Source organism: Mobula birostris, chromosome 15 (assembly GCF_030028105.1).
Source record: "Mobula birostris isolate sMobBir1 chromosome 15, sMobBir1.hap1, whole genome shotgun sequence".
Taxonomy (NCBI): Eukaryota; Metazoa; Chordata; class Chondrichthyes; order Myliobatiformes; family Myliobatidae; genus Mobula; species Mobula birostris.
The window spans coordinates 80,220,494-80,239,289 of NC_092384.1; the positions used below are offsets into that span (position 1 = coordinate 80,220,494).

The 18,796-nt window shown below is 49.1% G+C and overlaps 1 protein-coding gene across 1 annotated transcript; it reads right to left on the reverse strand.

Moving 5' to 3' along the window:
- Window positions 1-247: 247 nt before the first annotated feature.
- On the reverse strand, window positions 248-15,587 carry rrad (Ras-related associated with diabetes). Its single transcript, XM_072279989.1, has 5 exons — window positions 15,480-15,587; window positions 12,961-13,301; window positions 4,256-4,329; window positions 2,715-2,919; window positions 248-1,573 (listed from the first exon to the last, which is right to left on the reverse strand). The coding sequence occupies exons 2-5, from the start codon at window positions 13,289-13,291 to the stop codon at window positions 1,296-1,298; spliced, it is 888 nt and encodes a 295-aa protein (XP_072136090.1). The 5' UTR covers window positions 13,292-13,301; window positions 15,480-15,587; the 3' UTR covers window positions 248-1,295.
- Window positions 15,588-18,796: the final 3,209 nt, after the last annotated feature.

An 18,796-nucleotide genomic window follows, 5' to 3' on the forward strand; every position in this document is an offset into this window, starting at 1 on the left:
TGCTGTGGGAAAGGGGTCACTGCGGGACGGTGTGGAGGGATGGGGTGGATTAATGTCAGTGGGGATACAGTCAGTGACACAGGGTGCTGGGGGAAAGGAGTCACTGGGTGATGGTGTGGGAGAGGGGGCTGGATTAACATCAGCATAGAAACTACTGCTTTGCCGATCATCTTGAAATTTAACCGTTTTCCCCATTATGTTGTAAGTGTTCTTCCTACTAAAAAAAAATCAGCATACGCATTTGCAATGTCAAATAAATTTTATTTTAAATACAAAAATTTATATGTAAACAGTTAGGAAATCATTTGAATACAGTAATATTAAACAGAAATTAACCAGAGTGGACATAGCTGTGAACCGCAGTAATTATGTCTTATTGCTCATTTATTACTTTGTTTCTCACAGCTGTCCAACTGTTCTTTGATCATTCCATGATCAGGCGTCCATAGTGATGTACGAGCCTGCGCACGTCACATGTAGCCAGACAGGTGTGACCTCCCTTTAGTTTCCACTCACTCTGTCTAATTCCAATAAAATCTGCTCACAAACGCAATGTGTAATTACCCACAATGTCTCACCACTTCAGGAAATCAATGGCTGGGGCTGTTTAACTTCCCCTTTCCAGGGAGCGTAACCCCCGGTTCCAAAAATGCCCCGCAACTTCCCTCCGCTGATCCCCTACCCATCACACACCGGCACTGTCCCAGCACCAATTATAGGCTCTTCACTGACATACAGACAACTTCTGTGGAGGGGAATAAGCAGTCGACGTTTCGGGCAGGACCTTTCTTCATCAGGATTGGAAAGAAAGGGGGAAGAAGCCAGAAAGAGAAGCAGGGAGGAGGAGGGGAACGAGGGCAAGCTGACAAGTGTTAAGTGAGTCCGGGTGAGGGAGAAGCGTGGATGAAGTAAGAGGCTCAGAAGTGATAGGTGGATGAGGTAAAAGGCGATGAAGAAGGGATCTGATACGAGAGGTGAAGAGAAAAGGCTAAGGGAGAACCAGAATGGAAAAAAAAAGAGGGAGGAGGGACGAGAGAGAAATTGATGTTTATGCCATCAGGTTGGAGGCTACTCTTCAGAATATGAGGTGCTGCTCTTCACACCTGAGTACGGCCTCATCATGGCAATGGAGGGCGCAGAATCTTTCACTTCAGTCTTCAGAGCCATGTTGCACAGCTGGTTCCAAATGAACTCTGAGCAACAACATCTCACGCAACCCCCACCCCTCCCCACACCCCACCCCCACATGCACTCGAGGACACACAGGATGGCTGCTGTCAGGCCGGCAGTCTGCCTCAGAGGACAGACAGGTCGTGGCAGGACTTGGACTTCTGCTTGAAAGCCATCTTCTTGTTGTTTCTGGCCACGATCCGGCCCAGGAACCTCTTGGCCTTCTGTCCCACGCTCTCCCGCCGCTTGGAGTTTGCCAGCCGCCTCTCATTGTCCTCCTTGCTGTCTCTGCGCAGTCGGATCTGGCGGATGATGCCCTCAAACAGGTCGCGCACATTGTGGTGCAGCGCCGCCGACGTTTCGATGAACTTGCAGTTGAAAACCACGGCACAGGACCTGCCCTCTGCAGAGAAACCACAAAGCCCATTCAGCATTGCAAAGATTAAAGATTAGCTTTCTTCATCACAGCAAGATGCGTCACTTGTGTCAACAACCACCACAGTCAAGGGTGTGTTGGGGGCAGCTGTACTTTATGTCCTTGGACTGTGGGAGGAGACGGGAACACCCGGAGGAAACCAACGCGGAGAATGTACAGACTTCTTATAGGCAGTGGCGGGAACTGAACCCCTATCACTGATCGTCAGTGCTGTGATAGCGATACTCTAACCGCTATGCTACTTTACTGTACTAACTGTAGGGTTAGCCGAGCACTTTACTGTGCCAGTGATCAGAAGAGTACCAGTGACACATCCAACCTTTGTAGCCACCCAAATATGGCGACCGTGTACCCCACGAATGCCAGGGATGAGCAATAGCTGTCACAAAACATGGAATATTACAGGCCTATCAGCCCACAATATGCGTCGAACTTTTAACCTACTCCAAGATCAATCTAATTCAGGGGTTCCCAACCTGGGATCCGGAGAGCTCTTGCTTAATAATATTAGTCCATGGCATAAAAAAGGTTGGGAACCCCTAATCTAACCCTTCCTTCCCATATAGCCTCCATTTCTCTTTCATCCATGTGCCTACCTAACAGCCTCTAAAATGTCCCGAGTGCATCTGCCTCTACCACCACCCCTAGCAGTGTGTTCAGCGCACCCACCACCCTGTGTAAAAAACCTACCTCTGACTTTCCTCCAAACACATTAAAATTATGCCCTCTCATATTAGCCATTTCTGCCCTGGTAAAAGATCTGTGGCTGTCTATGCCTATTGTCATCTTATATGACTCTATCAAGTCTCCTCTCATTCTCCTTCACTCCAAAAAGAAAATCTCTAGCTCGATCAAACATTCCTCGAAAAATATGCTCTCTAATCCAGGCAGCGTACTGGTAAATCACCTCTGTTCTCTCTAAACCTTCCGCATCCTTCCTATCACAGTCCTTCCTTGGCCTAGGAGATATTCACACGTCTGGAAGGTACCAACCTCTCAGGAGGATCTGAACACTTTGGCCATTCTGAGAACATCACCCCAGGACTCAGACCCTTCCCTCAGGCTGAACACTGACCTCCCAATGTTGGAGTGTGGGACAGAAACTCACCATCCACTGACACCTCCCTGGACCGCACCAAGTCAGTCTTATTCCCAACCAGGATGATGGGAATGTCCTCGGTTTGCCTCACTCTCCTCAGCTGGATCCTCAGCTCAGAAGCCTTCTCGAAGCTGACCCTGTCGGTCACTGAGTACACAATGATGTACGCATCTCCCAGCTTCATGCAGTGATCACGGATCCAGTTAGTGTCATCCTTGAAGGGTGAGCAAAGGGTTTAATTAGTCACTGGATTATTGTTCACGTACACTGCGATACAATGAAAAGATTCTCATTTTATTGACTGTTTTCCTTAGAGATACAGTGCAGAACAGGCCTTTCCAGCCCACTGAGCTGTGCACCCAGCAACCCACCGATTTAACCCTAGCTTAATCACAGGCCAATTTACAATGGCCAATTAATTTACTAATCGGTACATCTTTGGACAGTGGGAGGAAATCGGAGCACCTGGAGGAAAGTTTTTACGTTCTCGCCGGGGAGAACATACAAACTTTCTTACGGGGGATACCAGATTTGAACTCTGAATTGTGACACCTTAATGCATAAAACCATGCAGAAGTGGTCAAGAGGTTCAGTTGTTGGTCAGACCAAACATCAGAATGGGGAAGAAATGTGATCTAAGTGACTTTGACTGTGGAATGATTGCCGGTGCCAGATGGGGTGATTTGACTATCTCTTAAACTGATGAACAGCTGGGATATACTTGTTCCACAGTCTCTGGAGCTTGCAAGGAATGGTGCAAAAAAAAACAAAAAGCATCCAGTGGGTGGCTGCTCTGTGGGTGAAAGTGCCTTATTAATGAGGTCAAAGGAGAACGGCCAGACTGGTTCAAGCTGACAGGAAGGCGACAGTAACTCAAATAAACACATGTTACAATAATGGTGTGCAAAAGAGCACCTCTGAATGCACAACACATCAAACCTTGAAGTGGATGGGCGACAGCAGCTGAAGACCACGGACATACACTCAGTGGCCACTTTATTAGGTACAGGAGGTATCTAACAGAGCGGTCATTCAATCTAAGTATGAAAGTAATGCAAAATAAAACCAGAATGTAGAATATAGCGATATGGAGAAAGCACAGTAGCAGAGTGGTTATATAGCGATTTACATGTCCGCGATTGGGGCTCAGTTCCACCTCATCTGTAAGGAGTTTCTACGTTTTCCCTGTGACCACATGGGTTTCCTAAGAGTTTCATCCCACATTTTAAAGACGTACAGGTTAGAAAGCTGTGGACAAGTTATGTTGGCGCTGAAAGCAGAGTAACACTTGCAGGCTGCCCCCAGCACAGCCTCCGACTGTGTTAGTTGTTGACCCAAATGACTGATTTCACCGAATGTTTTGATGTACGTGTGATGAACAAAGTATCCGGAGTCGCCGGAGTTGGGACTTTATTTATGCTGGCTGCTTTACTGAGGCAGTGAGAACTATGGCGTATGTAGAAAGACCACGTGGAGCCATATGAGGGGAATGAGAAAGCAGCAATGAGAGGTTTGTGGTGAGTCTGGGACAACCCAGAACAAGAACTAACCTGCTCCCAGATATCAAAGACAAGAAGATTGGCTTCCTCCCCATCCACTATGATCGATCTGTCAAAAGTGTCTCCTGGAAAAAAGAAGGTGGGATTTAGACTGGGAGTACAATATAGAACCTTGCAGCAGAAGTGGTGAATGTGGTTTTGATTTCAGCATTTACGAGAAGTTTAGATAAGTACGTGAATGGGAGGGCCATGGAGAGCTATCATCCAGGTGCAAAGCAAGATGTCTTGATAGAATAATAGTTCAGCATAGACTAGGCAGGCCAAATGGCCTGTTTCTGTACCGTAGTGTTCCATGACTCTAACAATGAACATTACAGAAAGTGTAGACTCTTTGGCCCACAATGTTATTTCAATCTTTTAACCTACTCCAATGTTGATCTCACCCTCCCCTTCCATTAAGCCATCCATTTTCCTTTCATCTATGTGTCCATCTGAGAGTTTCCAAGAGTTGGATGACAGATACTGCAGCACACTAGTGCTGATGTCATCAAACAGCCTAGCCCTTCCTGGCACCACTCTTGTACTCAACCCTTCTTACGATAAAGAACAACCTACCGTTTACCTTGCTGCTGATACTACGCACCAAGTCCTGGAGGGATGTACATGAGGACATGCCCTCTTCCCATTGCTACCATCAAGGAGGAGGTACAGCAGCCTGAAGACACACACTCAACGATTCAAGAACAGCATCTTCCCTTCTGTCATCAGATTTCTGAATGGACAATGAACTCATGAACATTACCTCACTACTTTTTTTGATGTTTCGAGCCGAGGCCCATCATGAGTCCTGATGAAGGGTCTCGGCCCGAAACGTTGACTGCTTACTCTTTTCCATAGTTCCTCCGGCATTTTGTGTGTATTGCTTTGATTTTTAGCATCTGCAAATTTCAAACCTGCAAATAAGCGGGGTGCTGTAGTACTCTGGTGTACTGACCTCCACCTTGCTGAGGCCCAGAAGCAACTCTCAGACACCTCCTCTTACTTACCCCTCGAATAGAACCCCACTAAGGAACACCAGGCCATTGTCTCCCACACCATCACCAACTTTATTGACTCTGGGGATCTCCCATTCACTGCCTCCAACCTCATAGTTACCTCACCCCACGTCTCCCGTTTCTACCTCCTACCCAAGATCCACAAACCTGCTTGTCCAGGTAGACCCATTGTTTTAGCTTTTTCCTGCCCCACAGAACTTATATCTGCATACCTCAACTCTGTTCAGTCCCTTCCCACTTACATCCATGACACCTCACACTCTCTGGATCTTTTCAATGATTTCAAGTTCCCTGGCCCCCACTTAATCTTATTTTTACAATGAATGTCCAGTCCATATACACCTCTATTCCCCCACCAGGAAGACCTCAAAGCTCTTTATTTCTTTCTGGACACCAGACCCAACCAGTTCCCCTCCACCTAGTGGAATTTGTCCTCACTCTAAACAATTTCTCCTTTGGCTCCTCCCACTTCCTTCAAACAAAAGGTATAGCCATGGGCTCTTGCATGGATCCCAGCTATGCCTGCCTATTCGTCAGCTATGTGGAACAGTCTACATTCCAAGCCTACACTGGTGACCGTCCCGCACCTTTCCTACGCTTCATCAACAACTGCATTGATGATGCTTCCTGCACCCATGCAGAACTCAACCACTTCATCCACTTTGCCTCCAACACTACCCTGCCCTCAAATTTACCTGGTCTATTTCCAATATCTCCTTCCCCTTCCTCAATCTCTCTGTCTCTATCTCTGAAAACAACTTATCTACTGATATCTATTACAAACCCATGGACTCTCACAGCTACCTGAACCATACCTCCTCCCACCCTGTTACTTGTAAAAACGCATTCCCCTTCCCTCAATTTATCCATCTCCAGCGCACCTGCCCTCAGGATGAGGCTTTTCATTCCAGAATGAAGGAAATGTCCTCCTTCTTCAAAGGAAGGGGCTTCCTTTCCTCCACCATCAATGCTGCCCTGAATCGCATGTCCTCTATTTTATGCATGTTAGCCCTCATCCCATCTTCCCGCCACTTTACCAGGGATACGGTTCCCCTTGTCAACACCGACCACCCCGTCAGTCTCCTCATCCAGAACATAATTCTCCGAAACTTCTGCCATCTCCAACAGGATCCCACCACCAAGCACATCTTTCCCTTTCCCTCACTTAGTGCTTTCCACAGGCATCACTCCCTACATGACTCCCTTATCCATTCATCCCTCCCCACTGATCTCCCTCTAGGCACTTATCCTTGCAAGCGGAACAAGTGCTTCATCTGTCCCTACACCTCCTTTCTCACTACCATTGAGGAGCCCAGACAGTCCTTCAAGGTGAGGCGACCTGTGAGTCTGTTGGGACATCCTATATATCGATGAGACCCAACATGGATTGGGAGACCACTTCACTGAGCACCTACGCTCCATCCGCCAGAAGAAGTGGGATCTCCCAGTGGCCACCCATTTTAATTCCACTTCCTATTCCCATTCCAATATGTCTACCCATCGCCTCCTCCACTGTCGCGATGAGGCCACACTTAGGTTGGAGGAACAATACCCTATATTCTGTCTAGGTAGCTTCCAACCTGATGGCATGAACATCAATTTCTTGAACTTTCAGTAATGCACCCACTTCTCCATTCCTATCCTCTCTTCCCTCTCTCACCTTATCTCCTTGCCCACCCATTGCCTCCCTCTGGTGCTCCTCCCTCCTTTTCTTTCTCTCATGGCCTTCTGTCCTCTTCTATCAGACAACCCCTTCTCCAGCCCTGCATCTCTTTCACCAATCGACTTCCCAGCTCTTTACTTCATCCCTCCCCCTCCAAGTTTCACCTATCACCTTGTGGTTCTCTCTTCCCTCTCTCCCCCCAGCTCTTTCATCTATTCCTCATCTTTTTTTTTTCCCCTCAGCCCTGCCGAAGGGTCTCGGCCCAAAACATCAACTGTACTCTTTTCCATAGACGCTACCTGGCCTGCTGAGCTCCCCCAGCATTTTGTGTGTGTTGCTTGGATTTCCAGCATCTGCAGATCTTCTCTTGTTTGTGATTCAATCACTAATTTTTTCTTTTTTTTGCTCTCTTTTTGCACTACTTATTTAATTAAAATTTATATATAGTATTTCTTATCATAATTTATAGTTTTTATTACTACGTATTGCACTGTACTGTGGCCACAAAACAGAAAATTTTGCGACATATCGGTGACATTAGACCTGATCCTGATTCTGAGGGCAACACGGCCACTAACCATGGCCACCACTTACTCCTGCCCACACTGCTCCAGAATATATGGATCTTGGATTGGCCTCTACAACCACCCAAGGGCCCACCAATAGACAAGACCTTAATAGAGCCTTGTACTTAACTTGGGTGATTGCACTGCTCCTGCAAAAGGATACTTGTCCCTTCCATCTGTCACCCTTTGAAACCATAGATCTGACATTTTTTATCCATCTGTGGCCTTCACCTATTTACTTATCCCGTCTCTATCCCACTGATCCCCTCCTGCAACTTCCTCACAGCATACCACAAACCAAATGTCAGATCCCAGTCATGCAGTGGAATCCTCAAGATCTGGCATCGTTGGCACAGACAACCATCATGGTCCACCTCACTGCCCTCAGGAAGATAGGGGTGTCCCACCTTCCTCATTTGTTGCAGTCCTCCTGGTGAAGGTGTGCCCTCAGAGCCTTTGCAGAGGAAATTCCAGGGCTTAGACCCAGCCATTCCCAAGACACACAGTGGTGATCTCAGCGACTACATTGAAAGGCCTAGATAGAGTGGATGTGGAGAGGATGTTTCCTATAGTCAGGGAGTCTAAGACCCGAGGGCACAGCCTCAGAAAGGAAGGACATACTTCTAGAAAGGAGATGTGGAGGAATTTCTTTAGCCAGAGGGTGTTCAGTCTGTGGAATTCATTGCCACAGATGGCTGTGGAGGCCAAATTATTGAGTATATTTAAAGTGGAGGCTGATAGGTTCTTGACTTGTCAGTGCATCAAAAGTTGGAGTTAGGGTTAGGGAAGGCAGAAGAATGGGGTTTGGAGGGATAATAAATCAGCTACTACTGAATGAGAGTGCAGACTCGATGGGCTAAATGGCAAAATTCTGCTCATCTATCTTATGGACTAGAACCTATTGTAAACCCTCAACCAGAGGATTGTGGTAATTTGGTTTATTATTGTCACATGTACCAAGATACAGTGAAAAGTTTATTCATAGAGATCATTACACTGTGCATCAGGGTAGGACAAGGGAAAACAATAACAGAATGCGGAATAAAGTGTTGCATTTACAGAGAGAGTGCAGTGCAGGCAGGCAACAAGTTGTAAGGGCCATAACAAGGTAGATTGTGAGGTTAAGAGTCTAATTTATTGTACGAGGGAAGCATTTAACTCTGCCGTGGACGTTCTCAAGCCTGACTGCGGAAGGAAGAGGGTTGGACATGGGGCTGGCAATCCCATCCTGTAAAAACCCAGAGCTACAGGAACACCAACAGGAGCTCCAAGGACCTCATCCCTGGGAGAGGAAGGATCTTCGCCTGGAAGACCGATGAAGTTGTGTGGTGAAAGCAGAAGCCACAGGGCTGATCACCCTTCTGTCGGCCCAGGACAGAGGCCTCTGACGAGCTGCTGTCAGCAGCCTGGGGGCAATGTCAGCACCCCGAACATAGTAGGGCTAATGGGCTTATGAAGAAAAAGGAAACTGTTTAGTAGTCTTATAACAGGAGAGAATCTGTCCTTGAGCCTGGTGGTACGTGCTTTCTGACTTTCGTATCTTCTGCCTGATACAAGAGCGGAGATGAAAGTATATCCGGGGTGGGTGGGTCTTTGATTACCCTGGCTGCACCACATGCCCATTGCCTTCCTGCAAACACGAGGAATTCTGCAGATGCTGGAAATTCAAGCAACACACATCAAAGTTGCTGGTGAAAGCAGCAGGCCAGGCAGCATTTCTAGGAAGAGAATGCGGAATAAAGGGTTGCAGTTCTCTTCCTAGAGATGCTGCCTGGCCTGCTGCATTCACCAGCAACTTTGATGTGTATTGCCTTCCTGACCTGTTTCTAGAATATTCCTCCCACTGTGCAACTTGGGCAAAGTCAAGTTAATTTTTTAATTAAACCAAAATTTTTGCTCTCTTTATCTAGTTTACTACTTACTTAATTTATTTTTACATTTCTTATTGTAATTGATATTTCATGTATTGCACTTCACTACTGCTGAAAAACAACAAACTTCACAACCCACAGTACATCAGTGATATTAAACCTGATTCTGATTCTGAAAATTGAGCAAAAAACATTGCAGATAAAATGCTGGAGGAATTCACGGGTCAGGTAGCATCTATGGAGAGGAATAAACAGTCACTATCTCAGGCTGAGACCCTTCATCAGGGAGGGATGGAGGGAGAAGAGGCCAGAATAAGGAGGTTGGGGGAGGGGAAGGACGACACATTGAAGGTAGAGCTAGGTGGATGGGAGAGGGGAGGGGATTAAGTGGCAATCTGGGATGTGATAGGTGGAAAAGGTAAAAGGCTGAAGAAAAAGGAATATGATAGGAGAGGAGAGTGGACCATGGGAGAAAGGGAAGGAGGGGGGCACCAGGGAGAGGTGATAGGCAGGTGAGGAGAAGAGATAAGAGGCCAGAGTGGGGAATTGAAGAAGAGGGAAGGGGGAGGAAGAAAACATTTACCAGAAGGAGAAAATGCTGAAAATCTGAAATAAGTGCAGATATTTGCAAATATTCCACTGGGATTAATGGGATCAGGCACTGTGGACTGAGGCTGTTTTATGTAGGAGTCTCCATCTCTCCATCACTGAAGAGATCCTGTTTAAGGTCCATCAATTATTTACGGCTGAGATTAAAGTAGCTGTTGGGGAAACCCTGATCTCAGGCAGTGGGTTCTATTAATATCTCCAGCAAACTTTGCAATTTACTGCCCAGCCTCAGGAGATGGAGAGATCAGGGCCAATTTTAACCGTCAATAAAATGCTCAAGTTTCCAGCATGACTGAGCTGCAACAGTGTGTGCGGAAACCCCAGTCGGAGGAAGGAGGAGAGGACAGGATACTTGGCTTTCTTCTAGAATATGGAGAACATAGAACAACACAGACAAAATGCTGACCCGGTACTGATGAAGGGTCTCAGTCTGAAACATCGACTCTTTATTCCCCTCCGTTGATGCTGCCTGACCTGCTGAGGTCCTCCAGTGTTTTGTGTGAGTTGCCCAAGACTTCCAGTATCTGCAGAATCTCCTGTGTGTACATTACTGTACAGTACAGGCCCTTCAGCCCACAATATTGTACTGACCTTTTAACCTACTCTAAGATCAATCTAACCCTTTCCTTCCACAGAGTTCTCCATTTTTCTATCATCCATATGCCTATCTAAGACTATGCTTAATGTATCTGTCTCTATCGTCACCCCTGGCAGTAGTTTCTGCACACCCATCACTCTCGGTGTAAAAAAAAGTTACCTCTGACATATCCCTATACTTTCCTCCAATCACCTTAAAATTATTCCTCCTTGCATTAGCCATGTCCGCCCTGGGAAAAAGTCTCTGGCTGTGCACTCTATTGCCTAATCATCTTATACACCTCTATCAAGTCACCCCTCATCCTCCTGATTTCATTGGTTTCTCTGAGAAGCCAGGGCCAAACCTTGCCAGAGTCACCTACAGTGATTACATTCACCCTGCCCACATCAGGGAGATGGATCGAGGTTGGGCTCTCGGTGGCACAGGTGGTAAGTTAATGACAGCAGCAGTGAGACTGTGGGTGGGGAATGACTACAGACCACAGCTCTCCCTGGGATAGCCAATACCACCAGGAGTTCACAGATACCTTCCCGAGTCTGGGCACGCAGATGTACGCTCTTTTCCCCTATTGCCATATTGACATTCACCGGGTCCCATTATGCAGGGCGCTTTCCATATTTCCTCTAGCTATTTCTGTTTCTGTATCTGTCTCCCTCTCTTCTTTCTCTGCCCTCCTCTCTCTCTGCCCCCCTCTCTCTCTGCCCCCACTCTCTCCTGCTCTCTGTCTCACCCCTCTCTCTCTGCTCCCTTCTCTCCTCGTCTCTATTTCACCCCCTCTCTCTCTCTGCCATGCTCTCTCTCTGCCCCCCTCTCCGCCCTCTCTCCCTGCCTCTCCCCCTCTCTATCTCACCTCTCTCTCTCTGCCCCCTTCCCATTCTCTCTCTGCTCCCCTCCCTCTCTCTCACAGTTCCAACATTGTTCACAAATCTTGCTCCCCAAGCACTCGCTTCCTCCACCAGCAGCACACCGTGGCTGCAGATGCAACTGCCGTTGCTCACCTAGTCTGACTCAACAACCCATCCCTCACACATAACCACAAACACCAGCAGAGACAAGGGCAGTGGGAACGGAAAACATAACCACCTGCAGCTTCCCCACCGAGTCCCACACCATCACACAAAATATTCTCCCCATTTCTTCTGTTCCATCTTGACAACGTCTCTCTCATTCTCTGTCTGTGTGGAACTATTAATCTGCTTAGTCCAATTGACACAAACCATGGCCAATGCCCCCCATACCCCTCCCATCCATGAACTTTTCCAAATTTCTCTTAAATGTTGAAATCAAACTAGCATCCACCATCTCCACTGGCAGCTCATTGCACACACGCACCTCTCTCTATGAAGCCCATCCCCTTATGTTCCCCTAAAACATTTCTCCTTTCACCCTTAACCCATGACCTCTAGTTCTGGTCTCACCCAACCTCAGTAGAAAAAACCTGCTTGTATTTACCCTATCTATACCCCTCACAATTGTGTACACCTCTATCAAATCTCCCCTCATTCTCCTGCACTCAGGGAAATAATTTCCTAACCTATTGACCTTTTCCCTATAACTCAGGTCCCAGTATTTTTACCTCCTCTGACACCTCTCTCTCCCCCTTCTTTCCCTTTTCTCTCTTTCCCTCCTCCTGCTGCCCCTCTCTTTCTCTGGTTTCTCCTTCCCCTCCTCCCTGACTCTCCTGCCCCTTCTTCCACACACGAACCTCCCTCCATCTCTACACCCCCTCTCTCCCTCCATCCATCTACTCTTCCCTCCTTTCCTCCCTTCTTCCATCTCTCAACTTTCCCTCCTCCCTCCATCTCTCCATCTTCTGTAAGGAGTTTGTACACTCTCCCCATGATTATGTGGGTTTCCTCCACGTGCTCTGGTTTTCTCCCACAGTTCAAAGATGTACCGGCTGGTAGGTTAATTGGTCATTGTAAGTTGTCCCATGATTAGGCCAGGGTTAAAGCAGTGGCTCCAATGGCTGGAAGGACCTGTTGCACGCTGTATTTCAATAAATCTCCTCCATCCTTCTCGTTCTCCCTCCACCCCATCTCTCCAGCTTTACCCTCCTCCACCTCCCTCCATCCATCTCCTTCCCCTCCCCATCTCTCCAGCTTTACCCTCCTCCACCTCCCTCCATCCATCTCCTTCCCCTCCCCATCTCTCCAGCTTTACCCTCCTCCACCTCCCTCCATCCATCTCCTTCCCCTCCCCATCTCTCCAGCTTTACCCTCCTCCACCTCCCTCCATCCATCTCCTTCCCCTCCCCATCTCTCCAGCTTTACCCTCCTCCACCTCCCTCCATCCATCTCCTTCCCCTCCCCATCTCTCCAGCTTTACCCTCCTCCATTTCGCCCGTTCATTCTCCCCTCCTCTCCCCACTCCAGCGCTTTGCTCCACACCCACCTCTTCCTTCCGCCTCCTGAGGTTCGCCATCCTCCACGCCCCCGAATATCCGCGCTAGGGTGGTCTTGCCCACTCCGTGGCCCCCGAGCAGGATCACCTTGTAGGGGCTGGAGGACTCGCTGCCGCTGGAGGTGACCGAGTCCGAGGAGCCGGGGGTCCAGATGCCGGGATGTGGTTGCCCGGAGCGACGGGACAGCGGACAGACGTTCCCCGCCTGCAGATCCCGCTCGTCCACCGGCATACTCCGCCGGTGCAGCTGATGAACGTGTAACGGCGTGCTGCCCCTTCGCTTGTCCAGAGCGCGGCCTCGGTCCGTCCGGTTCAGCGTCATATTGTCCGCTCTGTGGGGACAGGGGAAGAGGAGACAGGAGGGTTAGGGGAGGAATGCGGGGAGCGAGAGAGAGGAGGAGGGAGCGGATTGAGTGGAGGGGGGGCGAAGGGAGAGAAATCGGGGAGGATGGGAAACGGAATAAAGCGAGGGAGGGGAAGGATTGGGGGAGAGGGCGAGAGATAGTGAAGGGCAGGGAGAGCGACGGTAGACGAGGGAAGAGGGAAGGAGGAGAGGGGAGAAGCAAGGGAGAGAAAGCAGCATGAGGAAAGAGGAAGAGATAGTGGAGAGGGGTGGAAGAAACGGGGAAGGGAGAGGAAAAGAGAGCGTGGAGAGTCCGTGAGGGTGGGGAGGAGAGGGGGAGGGAGAGTCGGGAAGAGAGAGGGAGGGAAAACGGGTGAGGATGGGGTAGGGAGTGTTGAGGAGAGGAGAGGGAAGGGGAAAGTGAAGATGAGCGAAGGGGAGAGGTGAGGGAGGGGGAGTAGTGGGATTACAGGACAAAAGGGGTGAGAGGAGAAGAGATGTTGGGAGAGGGAGTGGGGAGGGAACAGGAAGGATAGAATTAGAGGTTGAGGAGAGATCCCTTCCGAGCCCGTAATGCTGCGTTTGGTGTAGGGACCCAATCCCCAGATTCCAACGACAAACAACTGGCAGTACCGCTGGACTGGTGTTCTCCATAATAAACGAACCAAAAATTCAGCAGTGACTAAAATAGGGGTGAGGGAGCGCCGCGCCGAGGGAGCTCCCTTTGAGACGGACAAGTCCTGCCGGAGCTGCGACTGGTCGGTCTGATCTAGGGTCGCGGTTCCCCGGCTGACTGCTAGCCGAATGGCCTCCCCACACAGAGCGAGCGTGTGGTCCGTCGGCCGGCCTGGGAAGTGCCGAGAGTTACTGTCTTTGGCGAGGTGAGGAAGCTCACCCGTGCTCCCGTTCCACACCGCCCAGTCCCCGGGAAGGACGGCCAGCTTGGCCGGCCACGTTCGTCGTCTCCACCCCAGGTGCAGCAGGGAGTGGGGGTGGGTGGTTAAGGACATGTCGGGGGGGGGGGGTGGTTAAGGACATATCAGGGATGAGGAGAGACGGGTGGGTCACCTGGTCAAAAGCTGAGACACAGAGGGAGGAATACAAACTGCCGAGAGAAACTCGAACAGCGCCTATAGGGAAAGATGGATTGGGGATCTGGCGCCCAGAACTTTAATCCTTAATGAGGATTCCCCCACTCATAATTTTACATACCTCATCAAATCTCTCTCTCTCACACTGCCTCTCTCTCTCTCACGCTGCCTCTCTCACACTGCCTCTCTCTCTCACTCACTGTCTCTCTCTCTCACACTGCCTATCTCTCTCACTGCCTCTCTCTCTCTCTCTCTCTCTCACTCTCTCACACACACACACACAGATGGGTCTAGGAAGCGATCGGAGTCTCAATCGCAAGTCGATAAAACCCCTATGTGACCCCTAGAGACAGAGTCTGCCAGAATCTTTTCCCCAGGGTAGAAATGTCGAACACCAGAGGACACGCATTTATGGGTGGTGTGTGTGGGGGGGGGGGGTCAAGTTGAACAGAGGCATCGTCTTCGGGAGAAAACAGGGGAATAAGGAAAGACGGGGTGGGGAGGGGTGAAGAATAGGTTCCGAACCCCTTGAAGGTCGAAGGAACTGTTGGGGTACGAGGCAGAGAGCGGTGCCGGGGAGATGTTACCGGACAGAGCATGTTTACTGCGGGGACATATAATCGAAGAGGGTAGAGACGGGGGCCAGAGAAGACTGCCTCCCTGGGTAGGGGGACAGCGCCAGTGAGGGAGGAAGGCTCCTGCTCGACACAGCCTCGGGAAAGCCTGGGCAACCCGCCTCTCCCGTCAGAAGCAGCTCCCTCCGTTGCGAAGTGCATTCCCCCAGCCGCGCTCGCAGCTTCTTCGAGCAGCCGGGGATCGCAATCTTTTCCCCGTCTCCGAGTCATCAACGTCCCCGCTCCGACAACCCACGCGGCCAACTCCGCTCCTCTCCTTCAGCGATTAAAACGGGATTAACAGATTCCTCGGGGTCCGCAAACCAAGGGGAAGAAACGCGTTGAGAGAGAGAAGAAAGGTGCCCGGGTCCGTCGTATTAATTCCTGGTTGGGTGTGGAAAGGGGGTCTTCGGCAGTAAGGAGACGTGTTACCCAGAGTCCGTCTCCCGGGCCCGTTCCTACCTGTGTATGTGGATCAATCGATCGATCCTCTCCCCGTCTGGCCGGTGTCCTACCAGTGTCTGTCTGCCCTCTGGAAGCTCCGCTCTATTTATGCTCCCCAGCCGCTGAAGTCAGCCTGACATCACGCCTCTCCATTAGCCTGCCCGGCCGCCCAGAATAGCTAGCAGCGAGCAGCCCCGCACTGGGCAGGGCGCCCTCCCACCTCCCCCGCCCACCGCACCGCCGGCTGCAGCCCAGACCTCGGTCGTTATCATGGGAGGTATCATGACACCGGGAATTCCCTGCTGGGATCAGGATACCCTCTGGCAATAGCTCCTGCTGGGATCTGGGTACCCTCCTGGCAATAATTCTTGTTGGGACTGGGAATTCCTGAAGGCACTGGGGAAACCCTGCTGGCATCTGCGTACCCTCCTAGCAGGCACTAGGAATTCCTGCTGGGATGATGTTTCTGTTCATACTGGGAACATGAGTTGGGATTGGGATTTCTAGCTGGGATTAGCATACCCTCCTGACAGTGGAAATTCCAAATGGGATTGAGAATTTCTGGTGAGATTGGGAATTCCTACAGGTGCTGGGAATTCCTACTAGGATGGGAATTCCTTCTGGGATTTGGAATTCCTGATTCTGCTGGGAATCCCATTTGGAGTTCTTGCAAGCACTGGAAATTCCTGTAGGACTGAGAATTCCAGCTGGCATAGGCAATTCCCACAGGTACTGGAATTTTCCTGTTATATCCTGGTGGGACTGGGATTTTCTCCAGGGTAGGAGGTGGGATGGGAATTACAGTCAAGGAGGGGTGATAATTGGTGAAGGTGACATCCTTGGCAATAGGGTTAGGGTATTTAGGTAATTAGCTGTTGGTGCTTCAGATGTGATTCAAGATCATTTATTGTCATTTGTAAGCACACACATAATTAGAACAAAATTATTGTTACTCCAGAAAGGGGTTTGTTTTGTTGTTGTTGTTGTTTGTATTGTTCTGCTGAACATTGTGGTCTTGCTATGTGTGCACCAGAGTGTGTGGCAACACTTGTGGGCTGCCCCCAGCACGCCCTTGAGTGTGCTAGTTGTTAACACAAACGATGTATTTCACTGTATGTTTTAATGGACATGATCAATCAGAAGCTTCCATGATGCAGAGCAGCGGACCCACTAGTCGTAACCAAGTCCTGATAGAAGGCTTAATAGGGCTTTGGTCAGGCCACATGGAGTATTATGAGCAGATTTGGGGCCCTTATCTAAGAAAAGATGTACTGGCAATGGAGAGGGTTCAGAGGATGTTCACAAGAATTATTCTGGGAATGAAAGGGTTAACATATGAGGAGCTTTTGAAGGCTCAGGGCCTGCGCTCACTGGGGTTTAGCAGAATGAGGGGGATTGCATTGAAATCCCCTCCATGTTGATATTATGTTGATATTAAGGGAGAGGAGGTGTTGAGTTGTTAAAATACATTAGGACAGATAAGTCCCCGGGGTCTGACAGAATATTCCCCAGACAGCTCCATGAAGCGAGGGAAGAGATTGCTGAGCCTCTAGCTAGGATCTTTATGTCCTCGTTGTCTATGGGAATGGTACCGGAGGATTGGAGGGAAGCGAATGCTGTCCTCTTGTTCAAAAAAGGTAGTAGGGATAGTCCGGGTAATTATAGACCAGTGAGCCTTACATCTGTGGTGGGAAAGCTGTTGGAAAAGATTCTTAGAGATAGGATCTATGGGCATTTAGAGAATCATGGTCTGATCAGGGACAGTCAGCATGGCTTTGTGAAGGGCAGATCGTGTCTAACAAGCCAGATAGAGTTCCTTGAGGAGGTGACCAGGCATATAGATGAGGGTAGTGCAGTGGATGTGATCTATATGGATTTTAGTAAGGCATTTGACAAGGTTCCACACGGTAGGCTTATTCAGAAAGTCAGAAGGCATGGGATCCAGGGAAGTTTGACCAGGTGGATTCAGAATTGGCTTGCCTGCAGAAGGGAGAGGGTCGTGGTGGAGGGAGTACATTCAGATTGGAGGGTTGTGACTAGTGGTGTCCCACAAGGATCAGTTCTGGGACCTCTACTTTTCGTGATTTTTATTAACAACATGGATGTGGGGGTAGAAGGGTGGGTTGGCAAGTTTGCAGACGACACAAAGGTTGGTGGTGTTGTAGATAGCATAGAGGATTGTCGAAGATTGCAGAGAGGTATTGATAGGATGCAGAAATGGGCTGAGAAGTGGCAGATGGAGTTCAACCCGGAGAAGTGTGAGGTGGTACACTTTGGAAGGACAAACTCCAAGGCAGAGTACAAAGTAAATGTCAGGACACTTGGTAGTGTGGAGGAGCAGAGGGATCTTGGGGTACATGTCCACAGATCCCTGAAAGTTGCCTCACAGGTGGATAGGGTAGTTAAGAAAGCTTATGGGATGTTAGCTTTCGTAAGTCGAGGGATAGAGTTTAAGAGTCGCGAGGTAACGATGCAGCTCTATAAAACTCTGGTTAGGCCACACTTGGAGTACTGTGTCCAGTTCTGGTCACCTCACTATAGGAAGGATGTGGAAGCATTGGAAAGGGTACAGAGGAGATTTACCAGAATGCTGCCTGGTTTAGAGAGTATGGATTATGATCAGAGATTAAGGGAGCTAGGACTTTACTCTTTGGAGAGGAGGATGAAAGGAGACATGATAGAGGTGTACAAGATAATAAGAAGAATAGATAGAGTGGATAGCCAGTGCCTCTTCCCCAGGGCACCACTGCTCAATACTAGAGGACATGGCTTTAAGGTAAGGGGTGGGAAGTTCAAGGGGGATATTAGAGGAAAGTTTTTTATTCAGTGAGTGGTTTGTGCGTGGAATACACTGCCTGAGTCAGTGGTGGAGGCAGATACACTAGTGAAATTTAAGAGACTACTAGACAGATTTATGGAGGAATTTAAAGTGGGGGGGTTATATGGGAGGCAGGGTTTGAGGGTCAGCACAACATTGTGGGCCAAAGGGCCTGTACTGTGCTGTACTATTCTATGAAACCTATCGAATATAGAAAGGTCTAGATAGAGTTGACATGGAGAGGATGTTTCCTAGAGTGGGAGAGTGTGGGACTAGAGGGTACAGCCTCAGAATAGAGGGACATCCATTTAGAACAGAGATGAGGAGGAATTTCTGTAGCCATAAGGCAGTGAATCTGTGAAATTCATTGGCACAGATGGCCGTGGAGGCAAAGTCATTGTGTATATTTAAAGAGGAGGTTGATAGGTTTGTGATTAGTCAGGTAATCAAAGGTTACGGGGAGAAGGCAGCAGAATGGTGTTAAGAGGGATAATAGATCAGCCATGATGGAATGGTG

Excerpts from the sequence above, each read along its gene's own strand:
- rrad (XM_072279989.1), bottom strand. The coding sequence starts at position 13,291 with ATGACGCTGAACCGGACGGACCGAGGCCGCGCTCTGGACAAGCGAAGG. Across the intron at positions 2,920-4,255 it reads TCTTTGATATCTGGGAGCAG|GATGACACTAACTGGATCCG; the intron begins GTTAGTTCTTGT and ends TCACCCTTCAAG. Across the intron at positions 1,574-2,714 it reads CAGGGAGGTGTCAGTGGATG|AGGGCAGGTCCTGTGCCGTG; the intron begins GTGAGTTTCTGT and ends GTTTCTCTGCAG.